Source organism: Wyeomyia smithii, chromosome 3 (genome assembly GCF_029784165.1).
Source record: "Wyeomyia smithii strain HCP4-BCI-WySm-NY-G18 chromosome 3, ASM2978416v1, whole genome shotgun sequence".
NCBI lineage: Eukaryota > Metazoa > Arthropoda > Insecta > Diptera > Culicidae > Wyeomyia > Wyeomyia smithii.
In genome coordinates, this window is record NC_073696.1 from 211047061 (window position 1) to 211064648 (window position 17588).

General features: G+C 38.7%; 1 protein-coding gene across 1 annotated transcript; it reads right to left on the reverse strand.

Moving 5' to 3' along the window:
* Positions 1 to 909: 909 nt before the first annotated feature.
* On the reverse strand, positions 910 to 8302 carry LOC129732186 (uncharacterized). The gene is made up of 4 exons (XM_055692783.1): positions 7982 to 8302; positions 7824 to 7894; positions 7332 to 7485; positions 910 to 1352 (listed from the first exon to the last, which is right to left on the reverse strand). The coding sequence occupies exons 1-4, from the start codon at positions 8121 to 8123 to the stop codon at positions 1258 to 1260; spliced, it is 462 nt and encodes a 153-aa protein (XP_055548758.1). The 5' UTR covers positions 8124 to 8302; the 3' UTR covers positions 910 to 1257.
* Positions 8303 to 17588: the final 9286 nt, after the last annotated feature.

Below are 17588 nucleotides of genomic sequence, written 5' to 3' on the forward strand. Positions count from 1 at the left end.
AGTGTTTGTTTGTCTATTCAAGGTAGGAAGTTTTGCAAAATTTCAATTTTTTTCATTGAGGTTAAGTGGGGTAAAACGGCACTTGAAAATGAAATGTCCAAAAACGTCCAAAATCTAAAAAGTGCAATAACTCCTGCTAGACTTTATGGATTTTTCAAAAAATTTGTGGTGTTATTCTACACTAAGAGTACTTCAACAACAATATATGGTAAAAAGGTATATTGACGAAAAAAACGCACTTTTCTTTTAAACATTGTCAATTTTCAGGGTCATCCTACTCTTTTTTTTTTTCTCTACATGACATCAAAGCTCTTGAGTTGCACTACAAAACGCCATATTCAGATATTTTTCTAGCGATGTTGAAAAGAGTAGGATGACCCTGAAAATTGACAATTTTTAAAAGAATAATCCGTTTTTTCGTCAATCTGCCTCTTTGCCATATATTGTGACCATGCATTTTGAAGTACTCTTAGTGTAGAATAATACCACAAATTTTAAGAAAAATCCATCAAGTCTAGCAGGAGTTATTGCACTTTTAAGATTTTGGACGTTTTTGGACACATCATTTTCAAGGACCGTTTTACCCCACTCAACCTCAATGAAAAAAATTGAAATTTTGCAAAACTTCCTACCTTGAATAGACAAACAAACGCTGAAAATTTCAGCCCAATCGGAGAGTATCAAAACAACATGCGGTTGCGCCTCTCGCGAACTGGCTCTTAAGATAAATCAATCGTTTTTTTTTTATTTGAAACACAAAAGTAAAAATTTAAGCGTGAGAATCACAAGATAAGATATCTAACCTACATTCAAAAGATAAAATGTGGTAATTATTCTCTTAAGCTTCTTGTAAGTTCAACCTGCTTTGGATCTGTCATCAGCTGAAAACCAACAACCAAGACGGTAGGATCAAGCGTTCATTACGAATCGGCAAAAAGGCTGTATTTGTTCTAAATCACTAGTTGCTGTACCGTTTTATAAAGTCTGAATTGACTGGGAAGCATTCTAAATTTGTAGTTTGCGCAAAAAGGGACGAAACTCTCATTTAGTATAAATGTCATATGTAAATATGTATATATTGTCTGGACGAAAAATGTTGATTTCGGGGAGTCTACTTGCTGGGGTCCTTTGTGCGCCGCTAACTTCCTCTTCCCGCTTCGAAAGGACCATGTCGTGCCTCGCCCACTGGAGTGAATTTTTGACACAAACCTCGAGATCACAACGCCATGGAGCGCATGCTAGGCTGCGATTGAATTCCTAGACCACGTCTACATAGTACTGGGGCTCCTGTTGTTCTCGGCGGATTTTTCGGCAGGCTCCAGCAATCACCAGTGCTTCCAGACTGAAAATGACTGAAAAAAATGAAAATGTGAACATATACCGTAATCGATATAAGATGGTTTTCGTCGCGATTTTTGTTTTGCGTGAGTGTGAATAAAACTTTCCAATAGTTCAGTTACGCAGTTTTGACTATCTTCGAACTAATCCTCCTTCTTTTGTACGTACTTTAAAATGAATATTTAGATCGAAAGACCCAATCCGTAAACGAATTATACAGCCTGCTTACCTAATGATAAAATGATAACTTTCAAGCCAGCGAATGAATAAATGAAATGCTCGGAAACCGGAAATCGACTCCAGATGCCATTTTGAAATCCCAAGTGGCAACTTCCGATCAGAAAAACAGCCATAAATAACCAAAACCAAATACCATCTTATAACTGTATTTCTGGATTCGGAGGCCGTAAATCAACCTTACTGACTACTTTGAATCTTTTTAGGACAACCACATTGTTTTCAGAGAGTAATTTAATTAGTGTTAGACGTAGAAAAAATAGTGTTAGAGGTGGGAAAGTACAATGAGCGGATCAGAGCGGGATCGCACACTAAGGTGAACTAGCTCTTTTTAACAGCTCACTCGCTCTCTTCGTTCTACTTTTTTATCAGTATAGCTTGTTATCAGATGTGAAACTTTATACCCCCTTACCAAGGGCAAAGTCGCGCGAAACTGCAATAAAACTCCCAGCAACCAGCTACTAACGGTTGGTTGCTCCACCAGCCGCGAGAGCATGCAAAAAATCAGCTTGCCACAATTCACACAGAGGCACAGGGACTGGCTAACGCCGATTACGCACACGAATGGATGTGAAACGAAGAGCGAAAAAACTGGCTCACTGATCTTTTGAATCTATATGGATGCAGGCAATCCGCTCGCGAGCTGATAAGAAGAGTCAGTTATTTGAAAGAACGAAATCTTTTGATTGCTCTCAGAAGAGCTGGTTCCTTCGATGAACTGTGTCTAGAATTTCTGTTGATAAGCGGATATTTAACATTTTATATATTTAATGCACTTTGTTTGGATTATTTCAACGTGCTCCTTGAAAGTTAGATTTTTATCATAAATTAGTATTTTAAAGTGGTCAGTGGTCCCCGTGGTTCTGTGGTTAGCGATGTCGGTCGGCTAGCTATCTCACACGGTTGTGATATCAGGTTCGATTCCCGATCAGGTCGAGGATCTTTTCGAACTGGAAATTTTCTCGACTCAGCACTGGGGCACGGTGTATCGTTGTACTTATCCTACAACATACAAAATATGCCAAAAACAATATCGATAACGAATTCTCTCAACTAATCTAGTTGATCTAGACCGCATTAGCCCCCCAGGCTAGCGTGCGATATTGTTGTTGTTGTTGGTGTAGTATTTAAAAATATTATATAAAACTGGACCCAAGATACTTCCTTGAGGTACACCAGCACTGATAGGTGGTCTATCAGATTTATTATTGAAATAGTTAACCTGATGAGTGCGGTCAGGTCAGTCGAGTAACTTCCACGGCAAATCACGACGTGACGGTGGTGATGGACGACGAAACCTGTCTCACCCTGGATGGCAAAGACTGGCAGGGCACTTCGTATTTTACCTCACCCATGAAGGGAGTGTGCACCGAGGTGAAGTTAATTTCACACACCAAGTTCCCCAAGAAGATGCTGCTGTGGCTGACAATCGGCAAGAAAGGGATGTCAAAGTTGCTCTTCTTCCGCTCCGGACTGGCCGTGAACGGGGAAATTTATAGTACGAAATGCCTGCCGGAAGTTGCGTCGTTCATCAAGAAATACCAAATAGCCGAAGATGCAGTGTTTTCGCCGGATATGGCGTCGACTCACCACTCGAAGCGATCGTTGGAGGAGACGGAGCTGCTCAGTATCGATGTGGTACCCAAGTTGGCGGACCCACACAACGTCCCACATTTGCGTCCCTTCGAGGATTTCTGGCAAAATCTGAAGCGTAAGATCTACACCAACAATTTTGTCGCGCAAACTGAGGAGGAATTAATAAATAAAACGACGAAAGAACAAACAAACATGGCTACACGCATGTTTTCTTCCGCCATGGCGAATGTTCCGGTTAACTGACGAAAGGCCGCACGCAATGACGTAAACTTTTTTTGCGAGGAAGCTAACATGATTACCTTCCATGGGAAATTGATCAAACTCAATTATCTGTCTTAGTTATTTTTTAATCACCATCCGAAAAAAGTCATTTTTTTTAACGCATACGTTATTTGGTACGTTGAAACGTTTATGAAGTTGGAGTTCATTATCAATAATTGGTGTATTGGTGTAAATTGTGTTCCTGTTCAACAAAGCGAACATTAACTGCGGGATGGATTGCCGTAGGTAGTCCATCTTCTGAGGAGTTGGACTACCTAAATCACAACTAGCTGACTTTTTTGCATCGAGCACGAGAAGCTTGTTGCTGTTTGTATTTGAAATATTACCTGAAATTACCAGTTTAACCAATACTCTACCGACAGCGTTCATATTTGACTATAAGTCAGAATTCCATTATACTCACTAACGCAATTCAGGCGCGTTTTATAAATTATTTTAAATTTTGGATATGTTAAAGCAGCGATGTTAACTCCATTTTATACAATTTTTATAAAATAATAACCGAAATTATTTCAAAGGAAGTAATTTGAAATTCGAAAATTGACAATAATTGAACAAAAATATGTATTTTTGATATTTAACAAATTTAAAAGGAATGTCCCAGTTTAATTTTTTTTAATTATTATTTTTGATCTATTTTTTTGGGACAAACTCAAACTCACTGCTGCGCCGGTGTTGTAAATTTTGCTTTATATTAGATCTAAACCGTAAAAAAAATTAAACTGGTGTACTGCCGTTCCAAGCATAGTTGTCCCAGCGTGCATAAGGTTTGTGTAGAATATGGGACTACTATGACTGGAACGGCAGTATACGTTTGGTAAATTTTCGTCACTTTTTGGAACAGGATAAAGATTGTTCTAAAACCTACTACTCCAAAATACTAATTGGTGGGTAAAATATCACGTTTTGATTAAATACCTCATTTCCAGATATTTTCATATAAGTGTTTTACGTGTGTGCGGGCGCATAAAAAAAACAAAAATTTTTCACATCAAATATTTTTCGTTATCCCCCGAAGCCCGACTTGCAGCATGAATTATTCGATCATTCTGATTCATCAAAAAAAAATACTAACGTTTGGTTCAAACCGTCGAATCCATAATGCTAAGTCTTGTAAATATTGAGTGTCTTGCCAAAGTAATATTTGAATGTGCCTAAAAATAATCGAATTTCTTTTCGCTTTATATTGAAACAAGTCTCATGGGAAACTGATAGCATGTAATATTGAATTTTTGACATGGTGAGAGATGTCAACGGTTTAAAACAACATGATATACGACACCGCTGCGGAAAACGCGAAGTTGGTCTATATTACCTAGTTCTATTCAGGTTTTGCTTATGTAAATCTAGTTTTTTTTTTCCAAAAATAGACCACCGCTGAAGATGTCCTAGGAATGTTTGAACCGCGTCTGAGCCAAAACTAAATATTTTATCGGTTCGACGTCTTGGGTAAAATAGTCGATAATATTTTGTCTTTCTAAAAAATATGCACCGTCAGAAATTCTTTTTGAGAAAAATCAACTTATCAAAACAATCAATAAATAATTAAAAATGGTTATTTTTAAAAAAAGTTTTTCCATGAAAACTACAAAAGGTTAGATGAACGTTGATGGTAGTCCGATCATAAAGAAATGAAAAAATACTAAAATTTTCAAAAATAAATTTCATTTATCTGAGTTAAAATGGTTTGTTACATTTATGTGATGTCTTCAGCGAGGTTGTAGATAGTATTTTCGCCGTTTCAGAAAAACGCGAGAAAAAAAATTCTTAGAAAATAAGGTTAAAAAAATAATTACAAATTAAATATTTGAAAAAGCTCGCTTTTTTAAGATCTGTTTAAAGTTCACAAAAACTACACAATGTTAGCTCAACAATGATGCTTGTCTGAATTTAGAGAATTAGAAACTGAAAATGTTATGAAATTTAGAAGAGATTTTTTTCTTATTTTTTAAAGTGTTTTTTTTTTACTGGAAGATAGTAAAATATTATCTACAAATTTAACGAAGACACTAGAAAGTCATATTTGAAATAAAAAAAAAAAAAACAACTATAAATAATCGAATCTAAAATGATATTCTATCGAATGATATAGAATCGAATGTTATGTCTTAAATGTTCGGTATAGTTTCACTGATGGCTGAAAAAATTTGTAGTTTAGAGAGAAAAATTGTTATCAAGGTGTTTTTTTTTTCTGAAAACTGAAGTGTTCGTGTGAATCTATTTAAACAAATTATAAGTTCAAATGAGAAAGGCTGCGTCTCACTGCCAGGTGGACTAACTTGGGTTTTTAGTTTAATTTTTTCTCCCAGTTTAGCTAACATTGTGAAGTTTTTGTGAAAAAAAAAATCAGTTCCTAAAAAAGAGTTTTTGGGATATTCAGTTTATAATAACATATTTTTCAAGAACAATTTGTTTTTCTTTGGTGTGTATTTTTTCTGGAACGGCAAGTATGATATTTACAACTTTACTGAGAACATCACATAAATCTAACGAAACTATTTTGGCTCAGATAAAAAATAATAATTCAGTTTGAAAATATCTCACTATGATTCTAACAGATGAACCAAGGGCAGGCAACGATTCCACCCAAACTGAATGAATATGTACTTGAGCTTGTTTACATGATATGAACTGAGTTGGTTAACTTGTTCTATTTATCATTCTCTACGAATTTGTTCAATAAAAAAAGTTTTTTTTTAAATTGAACATGTTTTAGAATTAATTCCATATTTTTTTCTAGAGAAAAAATATTGCATAAGATTTTGGGGGACGAGTGGAGAAAGAGGGAATGTGAAATCTTACAATGCCTATTATAAGGGGAGGGGGTCAAAAATTCCGAAAAAAAGTCCTTACGTAATCTGTGAATGACGTCTAAGCCCTTCTCAAAAATTAGTCGTAATTCAAAAAATCTGTAGCTTATATGAACCTCTGTGCAAGGCTTCAGCCAGATCAAAAATTTATACAAAAATAATATACCGTTATGTGGGGCTTCTTCTGATATGTGGGGCTCCTAAGTACACTTTAGTCTTACAACTTTTCAGCAAAAAAAAAAAACAAACTTGAAAATTGTCTTCAACTTGTTGATAAAACAACGCAGTTCGCTTGTCAGAACACACAGCCATGCGGAAGTAAGTCGGTAGCTCTATCAAAAAACTAAGTATCAGTATTATATTTCAGCTAAAGATGGTTATTTTTGCAAAAATATTGATGGCGGTAATTTTTTTCATTGTTGTGCTTGTGCGATAGGCCAATAATTTCCGAAAATATTCTATAGTTTCAGGTATACATTTTGGGAAGAAGTTAAATTTAGTTTAGTATTTTATCAAAAATGCATTTTTGTATAAAATTCTATCGATTTTTCAACTGTCAAAAATAGTTTCTTTCGTGACCTACAAAAACAATTTTTGACCGCTATATGGCAGTTCCGATTTTTTTTCAATGAATTTAATTAAATCAATTTATGAACGTTGCATACATATACAAGGTAAATATAAGTACAAATCAGTTGATTCCCTTTCGTATAATATTATTTAAAATTACAGCAAATAAAAAACTCGGAGAAGTGCAAGCAAATTTTAGATATATGCTTGTTCGCACAGAAAATTTTAAAAACCAGACTTCAGAGAGGAAATCCATAGTCATTTTAGGAACCAGTGGACAAAAATACTCAAAAAACATATAGCCTGAGCTTTGCATCAAATCGACTGTAGACCAATTTTATGCAGAAATAAGATGAGAAATAGATTGAATAGTATTTACTCATGAGAGTTTAAATTCAAGTAATTCACTTGAGATTTAAGCTTTATGTAAAAAGATGTGAACGGTAATATAACTATTCATTCATACAGTTACAAATAAAAAAGTGGGTGTATACTTACGGGTAAATATTATAACGATTTTCATCTCCGCTACTGTTTTCTCGACGTTAGATTCATCATACTCTGTTGCAGAGAGAACTGCTCGCCGAACAATGGCCGATGCTTTTAGAGTGATAGTACAAGTTTGATAGATTTGAAGTAATTTTTCCATACGCTGAAAGGTAAACTCACATTAGTGATTATAAAAAATGTTATAATATTAAGGTTGAATGTTTTTTTTTTGGGTTGTAAAAATTAAAGTAGGTGAATTGCAATATGCCGTATGTATTCCAATTAGGGCAAAAAACTTGCCGAGTAAATTTATTATTGATAATTTATTATTGATTATTATTGACACAGGTATTAAAATCTTCACATTTCAAATTATTCGACACCTTCACGTTTCGAAACATAACATTGCAATCCGATAACAACAAAAACCAGAGGAACTATCTTCACACAGGAGATCAAATGCTCCACAATAATGAGGTAAATATTTGTTCACAAACAAACCTTGGCAACTCCAATGATGAGCATCAGTGAAAGGAAATTGTACAAAACCAGCAGTACAAATATTGGTTCAACTAAAAATAAAGTGCTTAATTATTAATATTTCCGTCAAAAGCTCCCTTTTTCCTTCCTCGAACTGGATCATGGCAATAGTTACTCACCATCGTAGCATCCGATATCCCTTTCCAGGTCGTTAACACGGGAGCACGCCAGCAAAGCCGAAGCCACTTTGAAGGACACGAAAATCTCCGCGAAGGCAATGAAGTAGCTCCAGGTGTAATAATTGCACGCCGAACAACGCATCCTTAGCGTATGGAGCTTACGAACGACCTAATTGTTAACTAAGACTGATTGCGTCGAAAGTCAAAAGTTTTGCCAGAAGAAAATGCCCCGTCTGCGAAATCGTAAGGATCTTGCTGCTTGACGGAGACAGGATTTGCGGGGGACCACTTCAACCCATCAGCTTCTATCAGACGGACGTTGACATTTGCGGACACGAATGGACGCACATGCGCGCTTTACGCGCTAACATCAAAGGATCCTCTCCTGCGGTGTACATTTACAACCGCGACAACCAGGTTGCGCTTTACGGTCTCCGGTTCATAATCTCGGTAGCACAATCAGCGAACAACGGAAGTCCGATAATTTACGACGGTATGTTCGACGGCGCGTTGCACCGCGTATCTTGATCGGAGCACCTGCAAACAACCCGCGATAGACGGCGGCGCAGGGGCTTAAATTATGATTATTTGATAATTGGAATTTATAATCGCAGCTTATTGCCGACGATAGTTAGTTGAAATATGCGTTCAACCATACGAGAGGGTGAAATATGTGCTTTTAAACTTAATTTTCAGTCTTGTGCAGGATTCTAGAGTTCCACGGGTAACGATGACAAATTTAATGTGTATTGTACAAGATTAGATAGCATAGTTTATTTACTAAATGGATGTTCTCATAACTTTGCAGATACTTTTTATAGTCTGCATTTTAAATTCATCTCAGGATCTCTTACTTTTTATGTTGCGAGTTTATGCAGCACGAACCTAAACGCGTGAGCAAATGGAAACAAATTATTTTTTTGAAACGTTTGCGCCATTAACAAGTATTTGCTGATTTTTTATAAAACACAATTCCAACACTATTGTTAACCATAAACAAACATCAAATGAAATTCCACATAAAAAGTTTCTTTTCTTCACGATAACAGAACGTTTTTAGCCCCGCATAGGCCATGCATCAATTTAGGACAAATGGTTTTTCATTAGATCAAAACAGAAAAAAACAATTACTAAGCACCGAGAAGATGCCAGCCGCCAACATTTGCATTGCAAATATGCTTATTTATGCTTTTTTTTCAGCACGAAGCTACTACAACTAAATAATCTGTGCGTATCGTGAACCAACATCGAACCTTATTAATTATTAACTTTCCTTTCCTCTTAACATCAAATTATTGAGCAAGACCATCGGTATCTGTAAATGTCTTGACAAAACCCCTGTTCCTTGAAAACCTTTGTGTATAGCACATACTTTCTCAATGAAAATGAAATGGACGCCAAAATTCAGAAAGTTGAATGATTTTCCAGGGTACGGTACACTGCATTTAATGATTAAATAGAATAATGTATAGTTTGTACTCTGCTATGAATACAGTTTGTACTCTGCTATAGTACACAAAATACACAAAAAATATAGAAACGCAATTGATTTCAAAAGATTGCTGACAAAAAGCAGTTCTGGGCTACCCTGCTGTATGTATATATAATATCGTCCAGTGTGCATGTTGAATTAAAACGCAACAGCGCTGAATGAAAAACTAGCGATTCCACCACTATCGACATCAGCCGGCGTTCAAAAGGATGACAGATCGTCGATAAACGACGAATGAACCCCGTTGTGCTTTGCCAAGTTACAAATAGAACTGCAACCCCCGCCGGCATTCATAAATCAGATAGAAAAAAACCGCTGTCTGTAAAGTCAATATTTACATTAAACCGTCTTTATGGCGTCGATACTTTTTAAAATGCTAATAAAACGGCTATAACTGGAATCAAACTGTGACCGACTAGAAGCCAATCGGAAGCAAGGAAATCTATTAAATCTATCTACTAGAAACTGTTTTGTTCATCTCCTTTCAGCATTTGGACTCAGTTGTTGGTTGTATCATCTTTGTAGTTTGATTATCAAATAGGAAAAAAAAAACTTGGAACTTGAAGATAAAACTGTTACTGTTATTTAGATTTGTATTAAGCCATTATTTGAAGTGGTTTCATAAATCGCGTAGAACTACAAAACGCAATGTGACCACGACAGCAGACGGCTCAACACGGTGGGTGTTCAGGGATCACCGCTAATCGTAGAATTGAATTCCCATTTATCAAGCGTAATAGCCTAGAGTTCGCCCACCAAAGCACTAGCACTGATCATAGAAAAAAGAGAAATGAATCCGACACAAACATCCCATAAATTGGCCATACTTCATCATTTTATTCACCCCATCTTACGTACCCATTATGCTCATCGCTTAAAATTTATAAAATATTTCGGAATTAGCCTAATGTTGCAATTACCGAGGATTAAAGCAAGCCTCATTCGTACGCATCAAAGCCGCTCAATCTGAACCTAGATTGGAAGGCTACCTGCGAAACTGCTGTCAACTCATAAACTTACCCCCGTATTAGAGGTTTAACTCAATTATTATAATTTATGCTAAAGTTTCGACTGTTGCTGGCACAGCATTTAAAACATGATTTCGAACAATTTAAATACGAACTCGTCGATCCGGATTGATTGATCGGCTCTAGCAAAGCGGGGACCCTACAATTACCAAATGATTTATATTGTCGATCATTCACTGCCTCACTTTCTTCGTGTTTAATACTTATACCGACCCATTGGCCCACCTGCGGTGCAAGTTTTTGCTTCTTAATGGGTTAAAGAGCATACGATTGCGCAAGGTCGTGATCGGATTCAGATGTTGGTAATCGAGCAAGGGCGGTCGATCGGGTCTGATCTACAACAAGTCAAGCGGTAATTTGCGCAGGGTGTGAAGCATCGATCGAACCAATCAAAGTGTATAATTTACGAAACGATTTTGAAAGCCAGCTTGGTTACAATTATGAAATTCAGTTCGCAGAACAAAACGGAAATCTTTCCTTAATAAATTTTATATGATAGGAATGCTCTCAATGGACGATGTTGAATAGGTTTTTAATGATTTCTCTCTAATTCCCGTTAAACCAGAAACTGCACGAATGTACATATTTTCTACTTGGCAACTTTTTCTTTGCTCTGATTTGGCAGTGTATAGTCAGTATGCCTGTAACTAGTAAAATATTTTTCTAATACTAATATTATGTTAATTATTTTCAGGTTAACAAAATGAAAAAAAAATGTAAACGGATTCGCATTATTTTAAAAAAAGTAGGAGGGTGGTATTCAAGACACGACCGCATGACGTTGACTACCGTATTCTTATAAAAAAAAAATTCCATTGAAGCAAATAGTAGAGGGAATTGCAACGCTTCTTTTACAAAACTTCTGTAATGAAATTTCGAGGCACCAAAAGGTACCAGTTGCCGATTATTCTCGTTTACTGGTTAGTCCGTCCAGAATTCCAGCCATTTTAGTATTTTGCAGTAGCCATTTATTACTAACAGCCACCAGCATAACAGGTGAAACCGGCACGAGATGACCGGTACTATTTTGTTTTTCCTCCTTTTAGCTGCTAACACCGAGCGTCCGTATGTATCCGGTACGGTTTAATAATGGAACTGATGGGGTGAAACGTTCGAACGATACGTTTTATACCAAGGCTTCGTCAGATAATTAGAAAGAAGGAGGGGCTACATAGATGATGGAATGGTAGAGACAAATGTTTCTTGAAAGCTGCGCCGGCCGCTGTCGTAATATTAACACCAACACAAACATGCATTTTTGCAAGGTTTTTTCCGCTAGCAGCAGCATTTGGTAAAACAGAAAATTCAATTAGCCGCTTCTATTACACAATTTCGAGGCACCAAAAGGTGCCATTTGCCGATTATAGTTTCCTGGTTAGTCCGTCCAGAATTCCAGCCATTTAAGTGTTTTGCACTAGCCATTTACTACTAAAGCCACCAGCATTACGGGTGAAACCGGCACGAGATGACCGGTACTATTTTGTCTTTCCTCCTTTCAGCTGCTAACACCTAGTGCTGTCGTGAAATTAACATCAACATAAACATGCATTTTTGCAAGGTTTTTTTCCGCTAGCAGCAGCAATTGTAAAACATAAAATTCAACTAACCGCTTCTATTATAAAACTGCGAGGCACCAAAAGGTGCCAGTTGCCGATTTCTTGTTTACTGGTTTCTGTCCAGAATTCCAGCCATTTTAGTATTTTGCAGTAGCCACCAGCATTACGGGTGAAACCGGCACGAGATGACCGGTACTATTTTGTTTTTCCTCCTTTTAGCTGCAAACACCGAGCGTCCGTATGTATCCGGTACGGTTTAATAATGAAACTGATGGGGTGAAACGTTCGAACGATACGTTTTATACCAAGGCTTCGTCAGATAATTAGAAAGAAGGAGGGGCTACATTGATGATGGAATGGTAGAGACAAATGTTTCTTGAAAGCTGCGCCGGCCGCTGTCGTAATATTAACGCCAACACAAACATGCATTTTTGCAAGGTTTTTTCCGCTAGCAGCAGCATTTGGTAAAACAAAAAATTCAATTAGCCGCTTCTATTACACAATTTCGAGGAACCAAAAGGGGCCAGTTGCCGAATATATCCTTGTTTTTGGTTAGTCCGTCCAGAATCCCAGCCATTTAAGTGTTTTGCAGTAGCCATTTACTACTAAAAGCCACCAGCATTACGGGTGAAACCGGCACGAGATGACCGGTACTATTTTGTCTTCCCTCCTTTCAGCTGCTAACACCTAGCGTCCGCATGTCACTGGTGCGGTTTTGGAATTAAAATTATATGCGCCGGCCGCTGTCGTAAAATTAACACCAACAAAAAGATGCATATTTGCAAGGTTTTTTCCGCTAGCAGCAGCATAAACATCGGAACAGAAAGTGACAACAACAATAACAACAAAGTCAGATCGATTGTATCCGTTAGTGTCGACTGTGCTTGGGAAGAGAGGTAGTGATTGGCTGCGCGGTATGATTTAGACAATCGATATTAATTACCAATTTTTCAATAGTGTATCTCAAACAATAGTTTGTTTTTGTTACATAAATTTAACCGTAAAAGAATTTCTGATCGATTGATGCCAAAACCTCGAAAACCTGATTATAGATGACTGCAAAAAAGCGCTCAAAACCTGACCACTTTTCTCTGGTTTTCCCTGGTTGAATTACTAAATTTTCAAATTCAGGGGCCTAACTTCGATATAGACGTTAGTCAACGTCAAAAGAGGGCAATGTTACTAAAAGTGTCAAATTGACGCAGACTATCTTTCTAGGGAAAAAAAAAATCCAAGGATATTCCAGAATACGGCCTTGTGATGACCCACTTCTAATAAGAAACCGTCCGCCCTCCTCGAACAGCTCGCCTTTTCTGCCAATAGGAACAACAGAATATTTGTGACGCCCTGAAGCTTAGGGCTTAACGAAAATGGAATACAATGATGTTGCATAGCTTTCAGGCGATTTTTTTACTGCAGGACTGAACCCAATATAACATCGGATTATGTTTAGGGGAAACTATCGTAAATAATCGCTATGCCTTCAAGTTGATTCCTTTCACGAATTTTAAACTATTCCTGTAATGAAATGGGGAATGCATGTTGCCTAATCACTATTATTGGTTGGAGCATCGTACATCCAGGAGAAGCTCAACTGCAGAATTTAGAATTTTTCACCAAACTCTGAAAGGATCTTTACAAATTAGTGCGGCCACTGAGGGCAGGGCCTTTTGAAGCATAATTTTCTACCAAATTCGCATCTAATTGTTTCAAATATGATAACAAACCTCAACCACTGGGATGGATTTCACAAGCGTTTGAAAGTCAGTTCACTGCGGTTTAGTAATCTATCCGGCAATTTTTCGCTTTCTCTGAGACGTGGAACAACTCGAAATACTGCAAAGAATACGACTTCTGAAATATTTAAGTTCGTAACTTATTATTAACTACTCCGTAACTTGCAAAAGGCTATTTTGCGGTGTTTCTGACGGGATTTTTTTTCACCAGACATTATTTCATACGAAAGCGTGACAATTCATTCCATTCCCAGCCCTCATTTTTTTATTGCGAATGCTCTTGCAATCCTTGAAGAAAATTCTATTCTAGAGTCTGTGTTGTCTCCGTTTGCATGCTTTAAACAAGCTTTTAAGCACAGACTAACAGACGTTGTCCTTTGACATTTATCACATATTTTGCAAATCTGACCTAAGTCGTGGAATAAATATGATTCATTTCACAAAATATCGGAAAATTTCATCTAGTTTACGATATATCAATTGCTTGTCCTTTCCATACGAGCACGTAAACGTATTTCGTTAATGATTTCGTGGAAATTTTATGTTCAACCCGTACATTCTCCGCAAACGTTGGCCCAATGAGATGAATAATAAAACAAATACTCTGTTTAAGAGGTAATATACCTTTTTGCTCGAGAAAATTGTGCAAAATTTGGAATTTTTTTAAGAGTGTAGCACCATTTTTATTGCATAAAAGTAGTAATTTTCTTCGAGTTCAGTTATTCAACAACAACAAAAGACGTTTGTTCATTAGAAATCTAAACATATGAAAATGCAGTTCCGTCTGTCTGTCTGTCTGTCTGTCTGTCTGTCTGTCTGTCTGTCTGTCTGTCTGTCTGTCTGTCTGTCTGTCTGTCTGTCTGTCTGTCTGTCTGTCTGTCTGTCTGTCTGTCTGTCTGTCTGTCTGTCTGTCTGTCTGTCTGTCTGTCTGTCTGTCTGTCTGTCTGTCTGTCTGTCTGTCTGTCTGCCTGTCTGTCTGTCTGTCTGTCTGTCTGTCTGTCTGTCTGTCTGTCTGTCTGTCTGTCTGTCTGTCTGTCTGTCTGTCTGTCTGTCTGTCTGTCTGTCTGTCTGTCTGCCTGTCTGTCTGTCTGTCTGTCTGTCTGTCTGTCTGTCTGTCTGTCTGTCTGCCTGTCTGTCTGTCTGTCTGTCTGTCTGTCTGTCTGTCTGTCTGTCTGTCTGTCTGTCTGTCTGTCTGTCTGTCTGTCTGTCTGTCTGTCTGTCTGTCTGTCTGTCTGTCTGTCTGTCTGTCTGTCTGTCTGTCTGTCTGTCTGTCTGTCTGTCTGTCTGTCTGTCTGTCTGTCTGTCTGTCTGTCTGTCTGTCTGTCTGTCTGTCTGTCTGTCTGTCTGTCTGTCTGTCTGTCTGTCTGTCTGTCTGTCTGTCTGTCTGTCTGTCTGTCTGTCTGTCTGTCTGTCTGTCTGTCTGTCTGTCTGTCTGTCTGTCTGTCTGTCTGTCTGTCTGTCTGTCTGTCTGTCTGTCTGTCTGTCTGTCTGTCTGTCTGTCTGTCTGTCTGTCTGTCTGTCTGTCTGTCTGTCTGTCTGTCTGTCTGTCTGTCTGTCTGTCTGTCTGTCTGTCTGTCTGTCTGTCTGTCTGTCTGTCTGTCTGTCTGTCTGTCTGTCTGTCTGTCTGTCTGTCTGTCTGTCTGTCTGTCTGTCTGTCTGTCTGTCTGTCTGTCTGTCTGTCTGTCTGTCTGTCTGTCTGTCTGTCTGTCTGTCTGTCTGTCTGTCTGTCTGTCTGTCTGTCTGTCTGTCTGTCTGTCTGTCTGTCTGTCTGTCTGTCTGTCTGTCTGTCTGTCTGTCTGTCTGTCTGTCTGTCTGTCTGTCTGTCTGTCTGTCTGTCTGTCTGTCTGTCTGTCTGTCTGTCTGTCTGTCTGTCTGTCTGTCTGTCTGTCTGTCTGTCTGTCTGTCTGTCTGTCTGTCTGTCTGTCTGTCTGTCTGTCTGTCTGTCTGTCTGTCTGTCTGTCTGTCTGTCTGTCTGTCTGTCTGTCTGTCTGTCTGTCTGTCTGTCTGTCTGTCTGTCTGTCTGTCTGTCTGTCTGTCTGTCTGTCTGTCTGTCTGTCTGTCTGTCTGTCTGTCTGTCTGTCTGTCTGTCTGTCTGTCTGTCTGTCTGTCTGTCTGTCTGTCTGTCTGTCTGTCTGTCTGTCTGTCTGTCTGTCTGTCTGTCTGTCTGTCTGTCTGTCTGTCTGTCTGTCTGTCTGTCTGTCTGTCTGTCTGTCTGTCTGTCTGTCTGTCTGTCTGTCTGTCTGTCTGTCTGTCTGTCTGTCTGTCTGTCTGTCTGTCTGTCTGTCTGTCTGTCTGTCTGTCTGTCTGTCTGTCTGTCTGTCTGTCTGTCTGTCTGTCTGTCTGTCTGTCTGTCTGTCTGTCTGTCTGTCTGTCTGTCTGTCTGTCTGTCTGTCTGTCTGTCTGTCTGTCTGTCTGTCTGTCTGTCTGTCTGTCTGTCTGTCTGTCTGTCTGTCTGTCTGTCTGTCTGTCTGTCTGTCTGTCTGTCTGTCTGTCTGTCTGTCTGTCTGTCTGTCTGTCTGTCTGTCTGTCTGTCTGTCTGTCTGTCTGTCTGTTAATGTTTTCAGGGGTAAAAATTGTGCCCGTAATGGTTTGATACCGCTCCCTCTTCTGGATGGGAGGTGTTGGTTTTGTCACGAGAGAACACTCTTTGTATCAGCTTGTTAGCAGATCAAAGCTAGAATTATATTTTATTTAGTTTAGGATACATCTATAAATATTTTAATTATGCCTACAATTTAGGTGTTCTCTTAAATTCCTCCTAGTCTGGTGCGTAGCCATGCGCGACCTTTAGACTGTGATGATTCCTTATTATCTCTGCTCACTATTCTTTCCTACTTGAATTTATATCTTCACCTTCTCTTTACTTTTGATCTTAATTTTCTAAATTTATTCTCCAGCTCACACTAGGATTTTCTTTAACTTCTGTTTCCCTCTCCAATATGGGTCGAATTCTTCTTTCTATCCCGGTCGGGTCCAAGTGACGTTTACATGTTCTCTTCCTGTTTCTCAGTGCCTCTTTCTCGCCTAGTGTTGCCAAATGTATCGTTTTCGCCCGATCGGGGGGCTGTTCGCAACATTTCCCCGGTCCGTAATTCTGGGTCCGATTCTGTTGTCGGCCCGGTGTTACCATCATCTATCTCTAGAACAGCCAACACAGCTGTAGCTCTTTTAAAAACGCCACTGTTCGTCTTGATCCATGCTTGTCGAATGCGCCCGTCGCTGGCGATTATCGGTTCTTGAACTACCCCGCGCACCCATAACTTACGTTTAGTCCCCTCCACTATATAGACTAAATCTCCTGCTCGTAACGGTTTCGCTTCTCCATACCACCTGGTCATTCGGTTCACGGAAGGTATATATTCCTTTAACCATCTGTTCCACATCTCCGTTGCTAATTGCTGCGATCGATGATAGTTGCTCCGGAGTGCTTCGGCAGCACAGGGTGGCGGTGGAGTCAACACAGGTTCATTTGGTGCTACACCTCTGAGAAAATGGTTTGGTGTCAGCGTGTCAATCTCATCGGCTTCTTGTGATACGTAGGTCAATGGCCGTGAATTTATCATATCTTCTACTTCGCAAATCGATGTTAGCAGAACTTCATCGGTTAATCGGCCTCCTTCGTCGATTACCGCCAACGCTTCTTTAGTGGATCTCACTAAGCGCTCCCACACGCCCCCCATATGCGGAGCGGCAGGCGGATTAAAGTTCCATTTAGTTCGAGTAGTTGTTAATTCGCTGCCGCAATCTTCGTTTATTGCACAAATAATTCTCGCTAATTCTTTGCTTGCTCCTTTC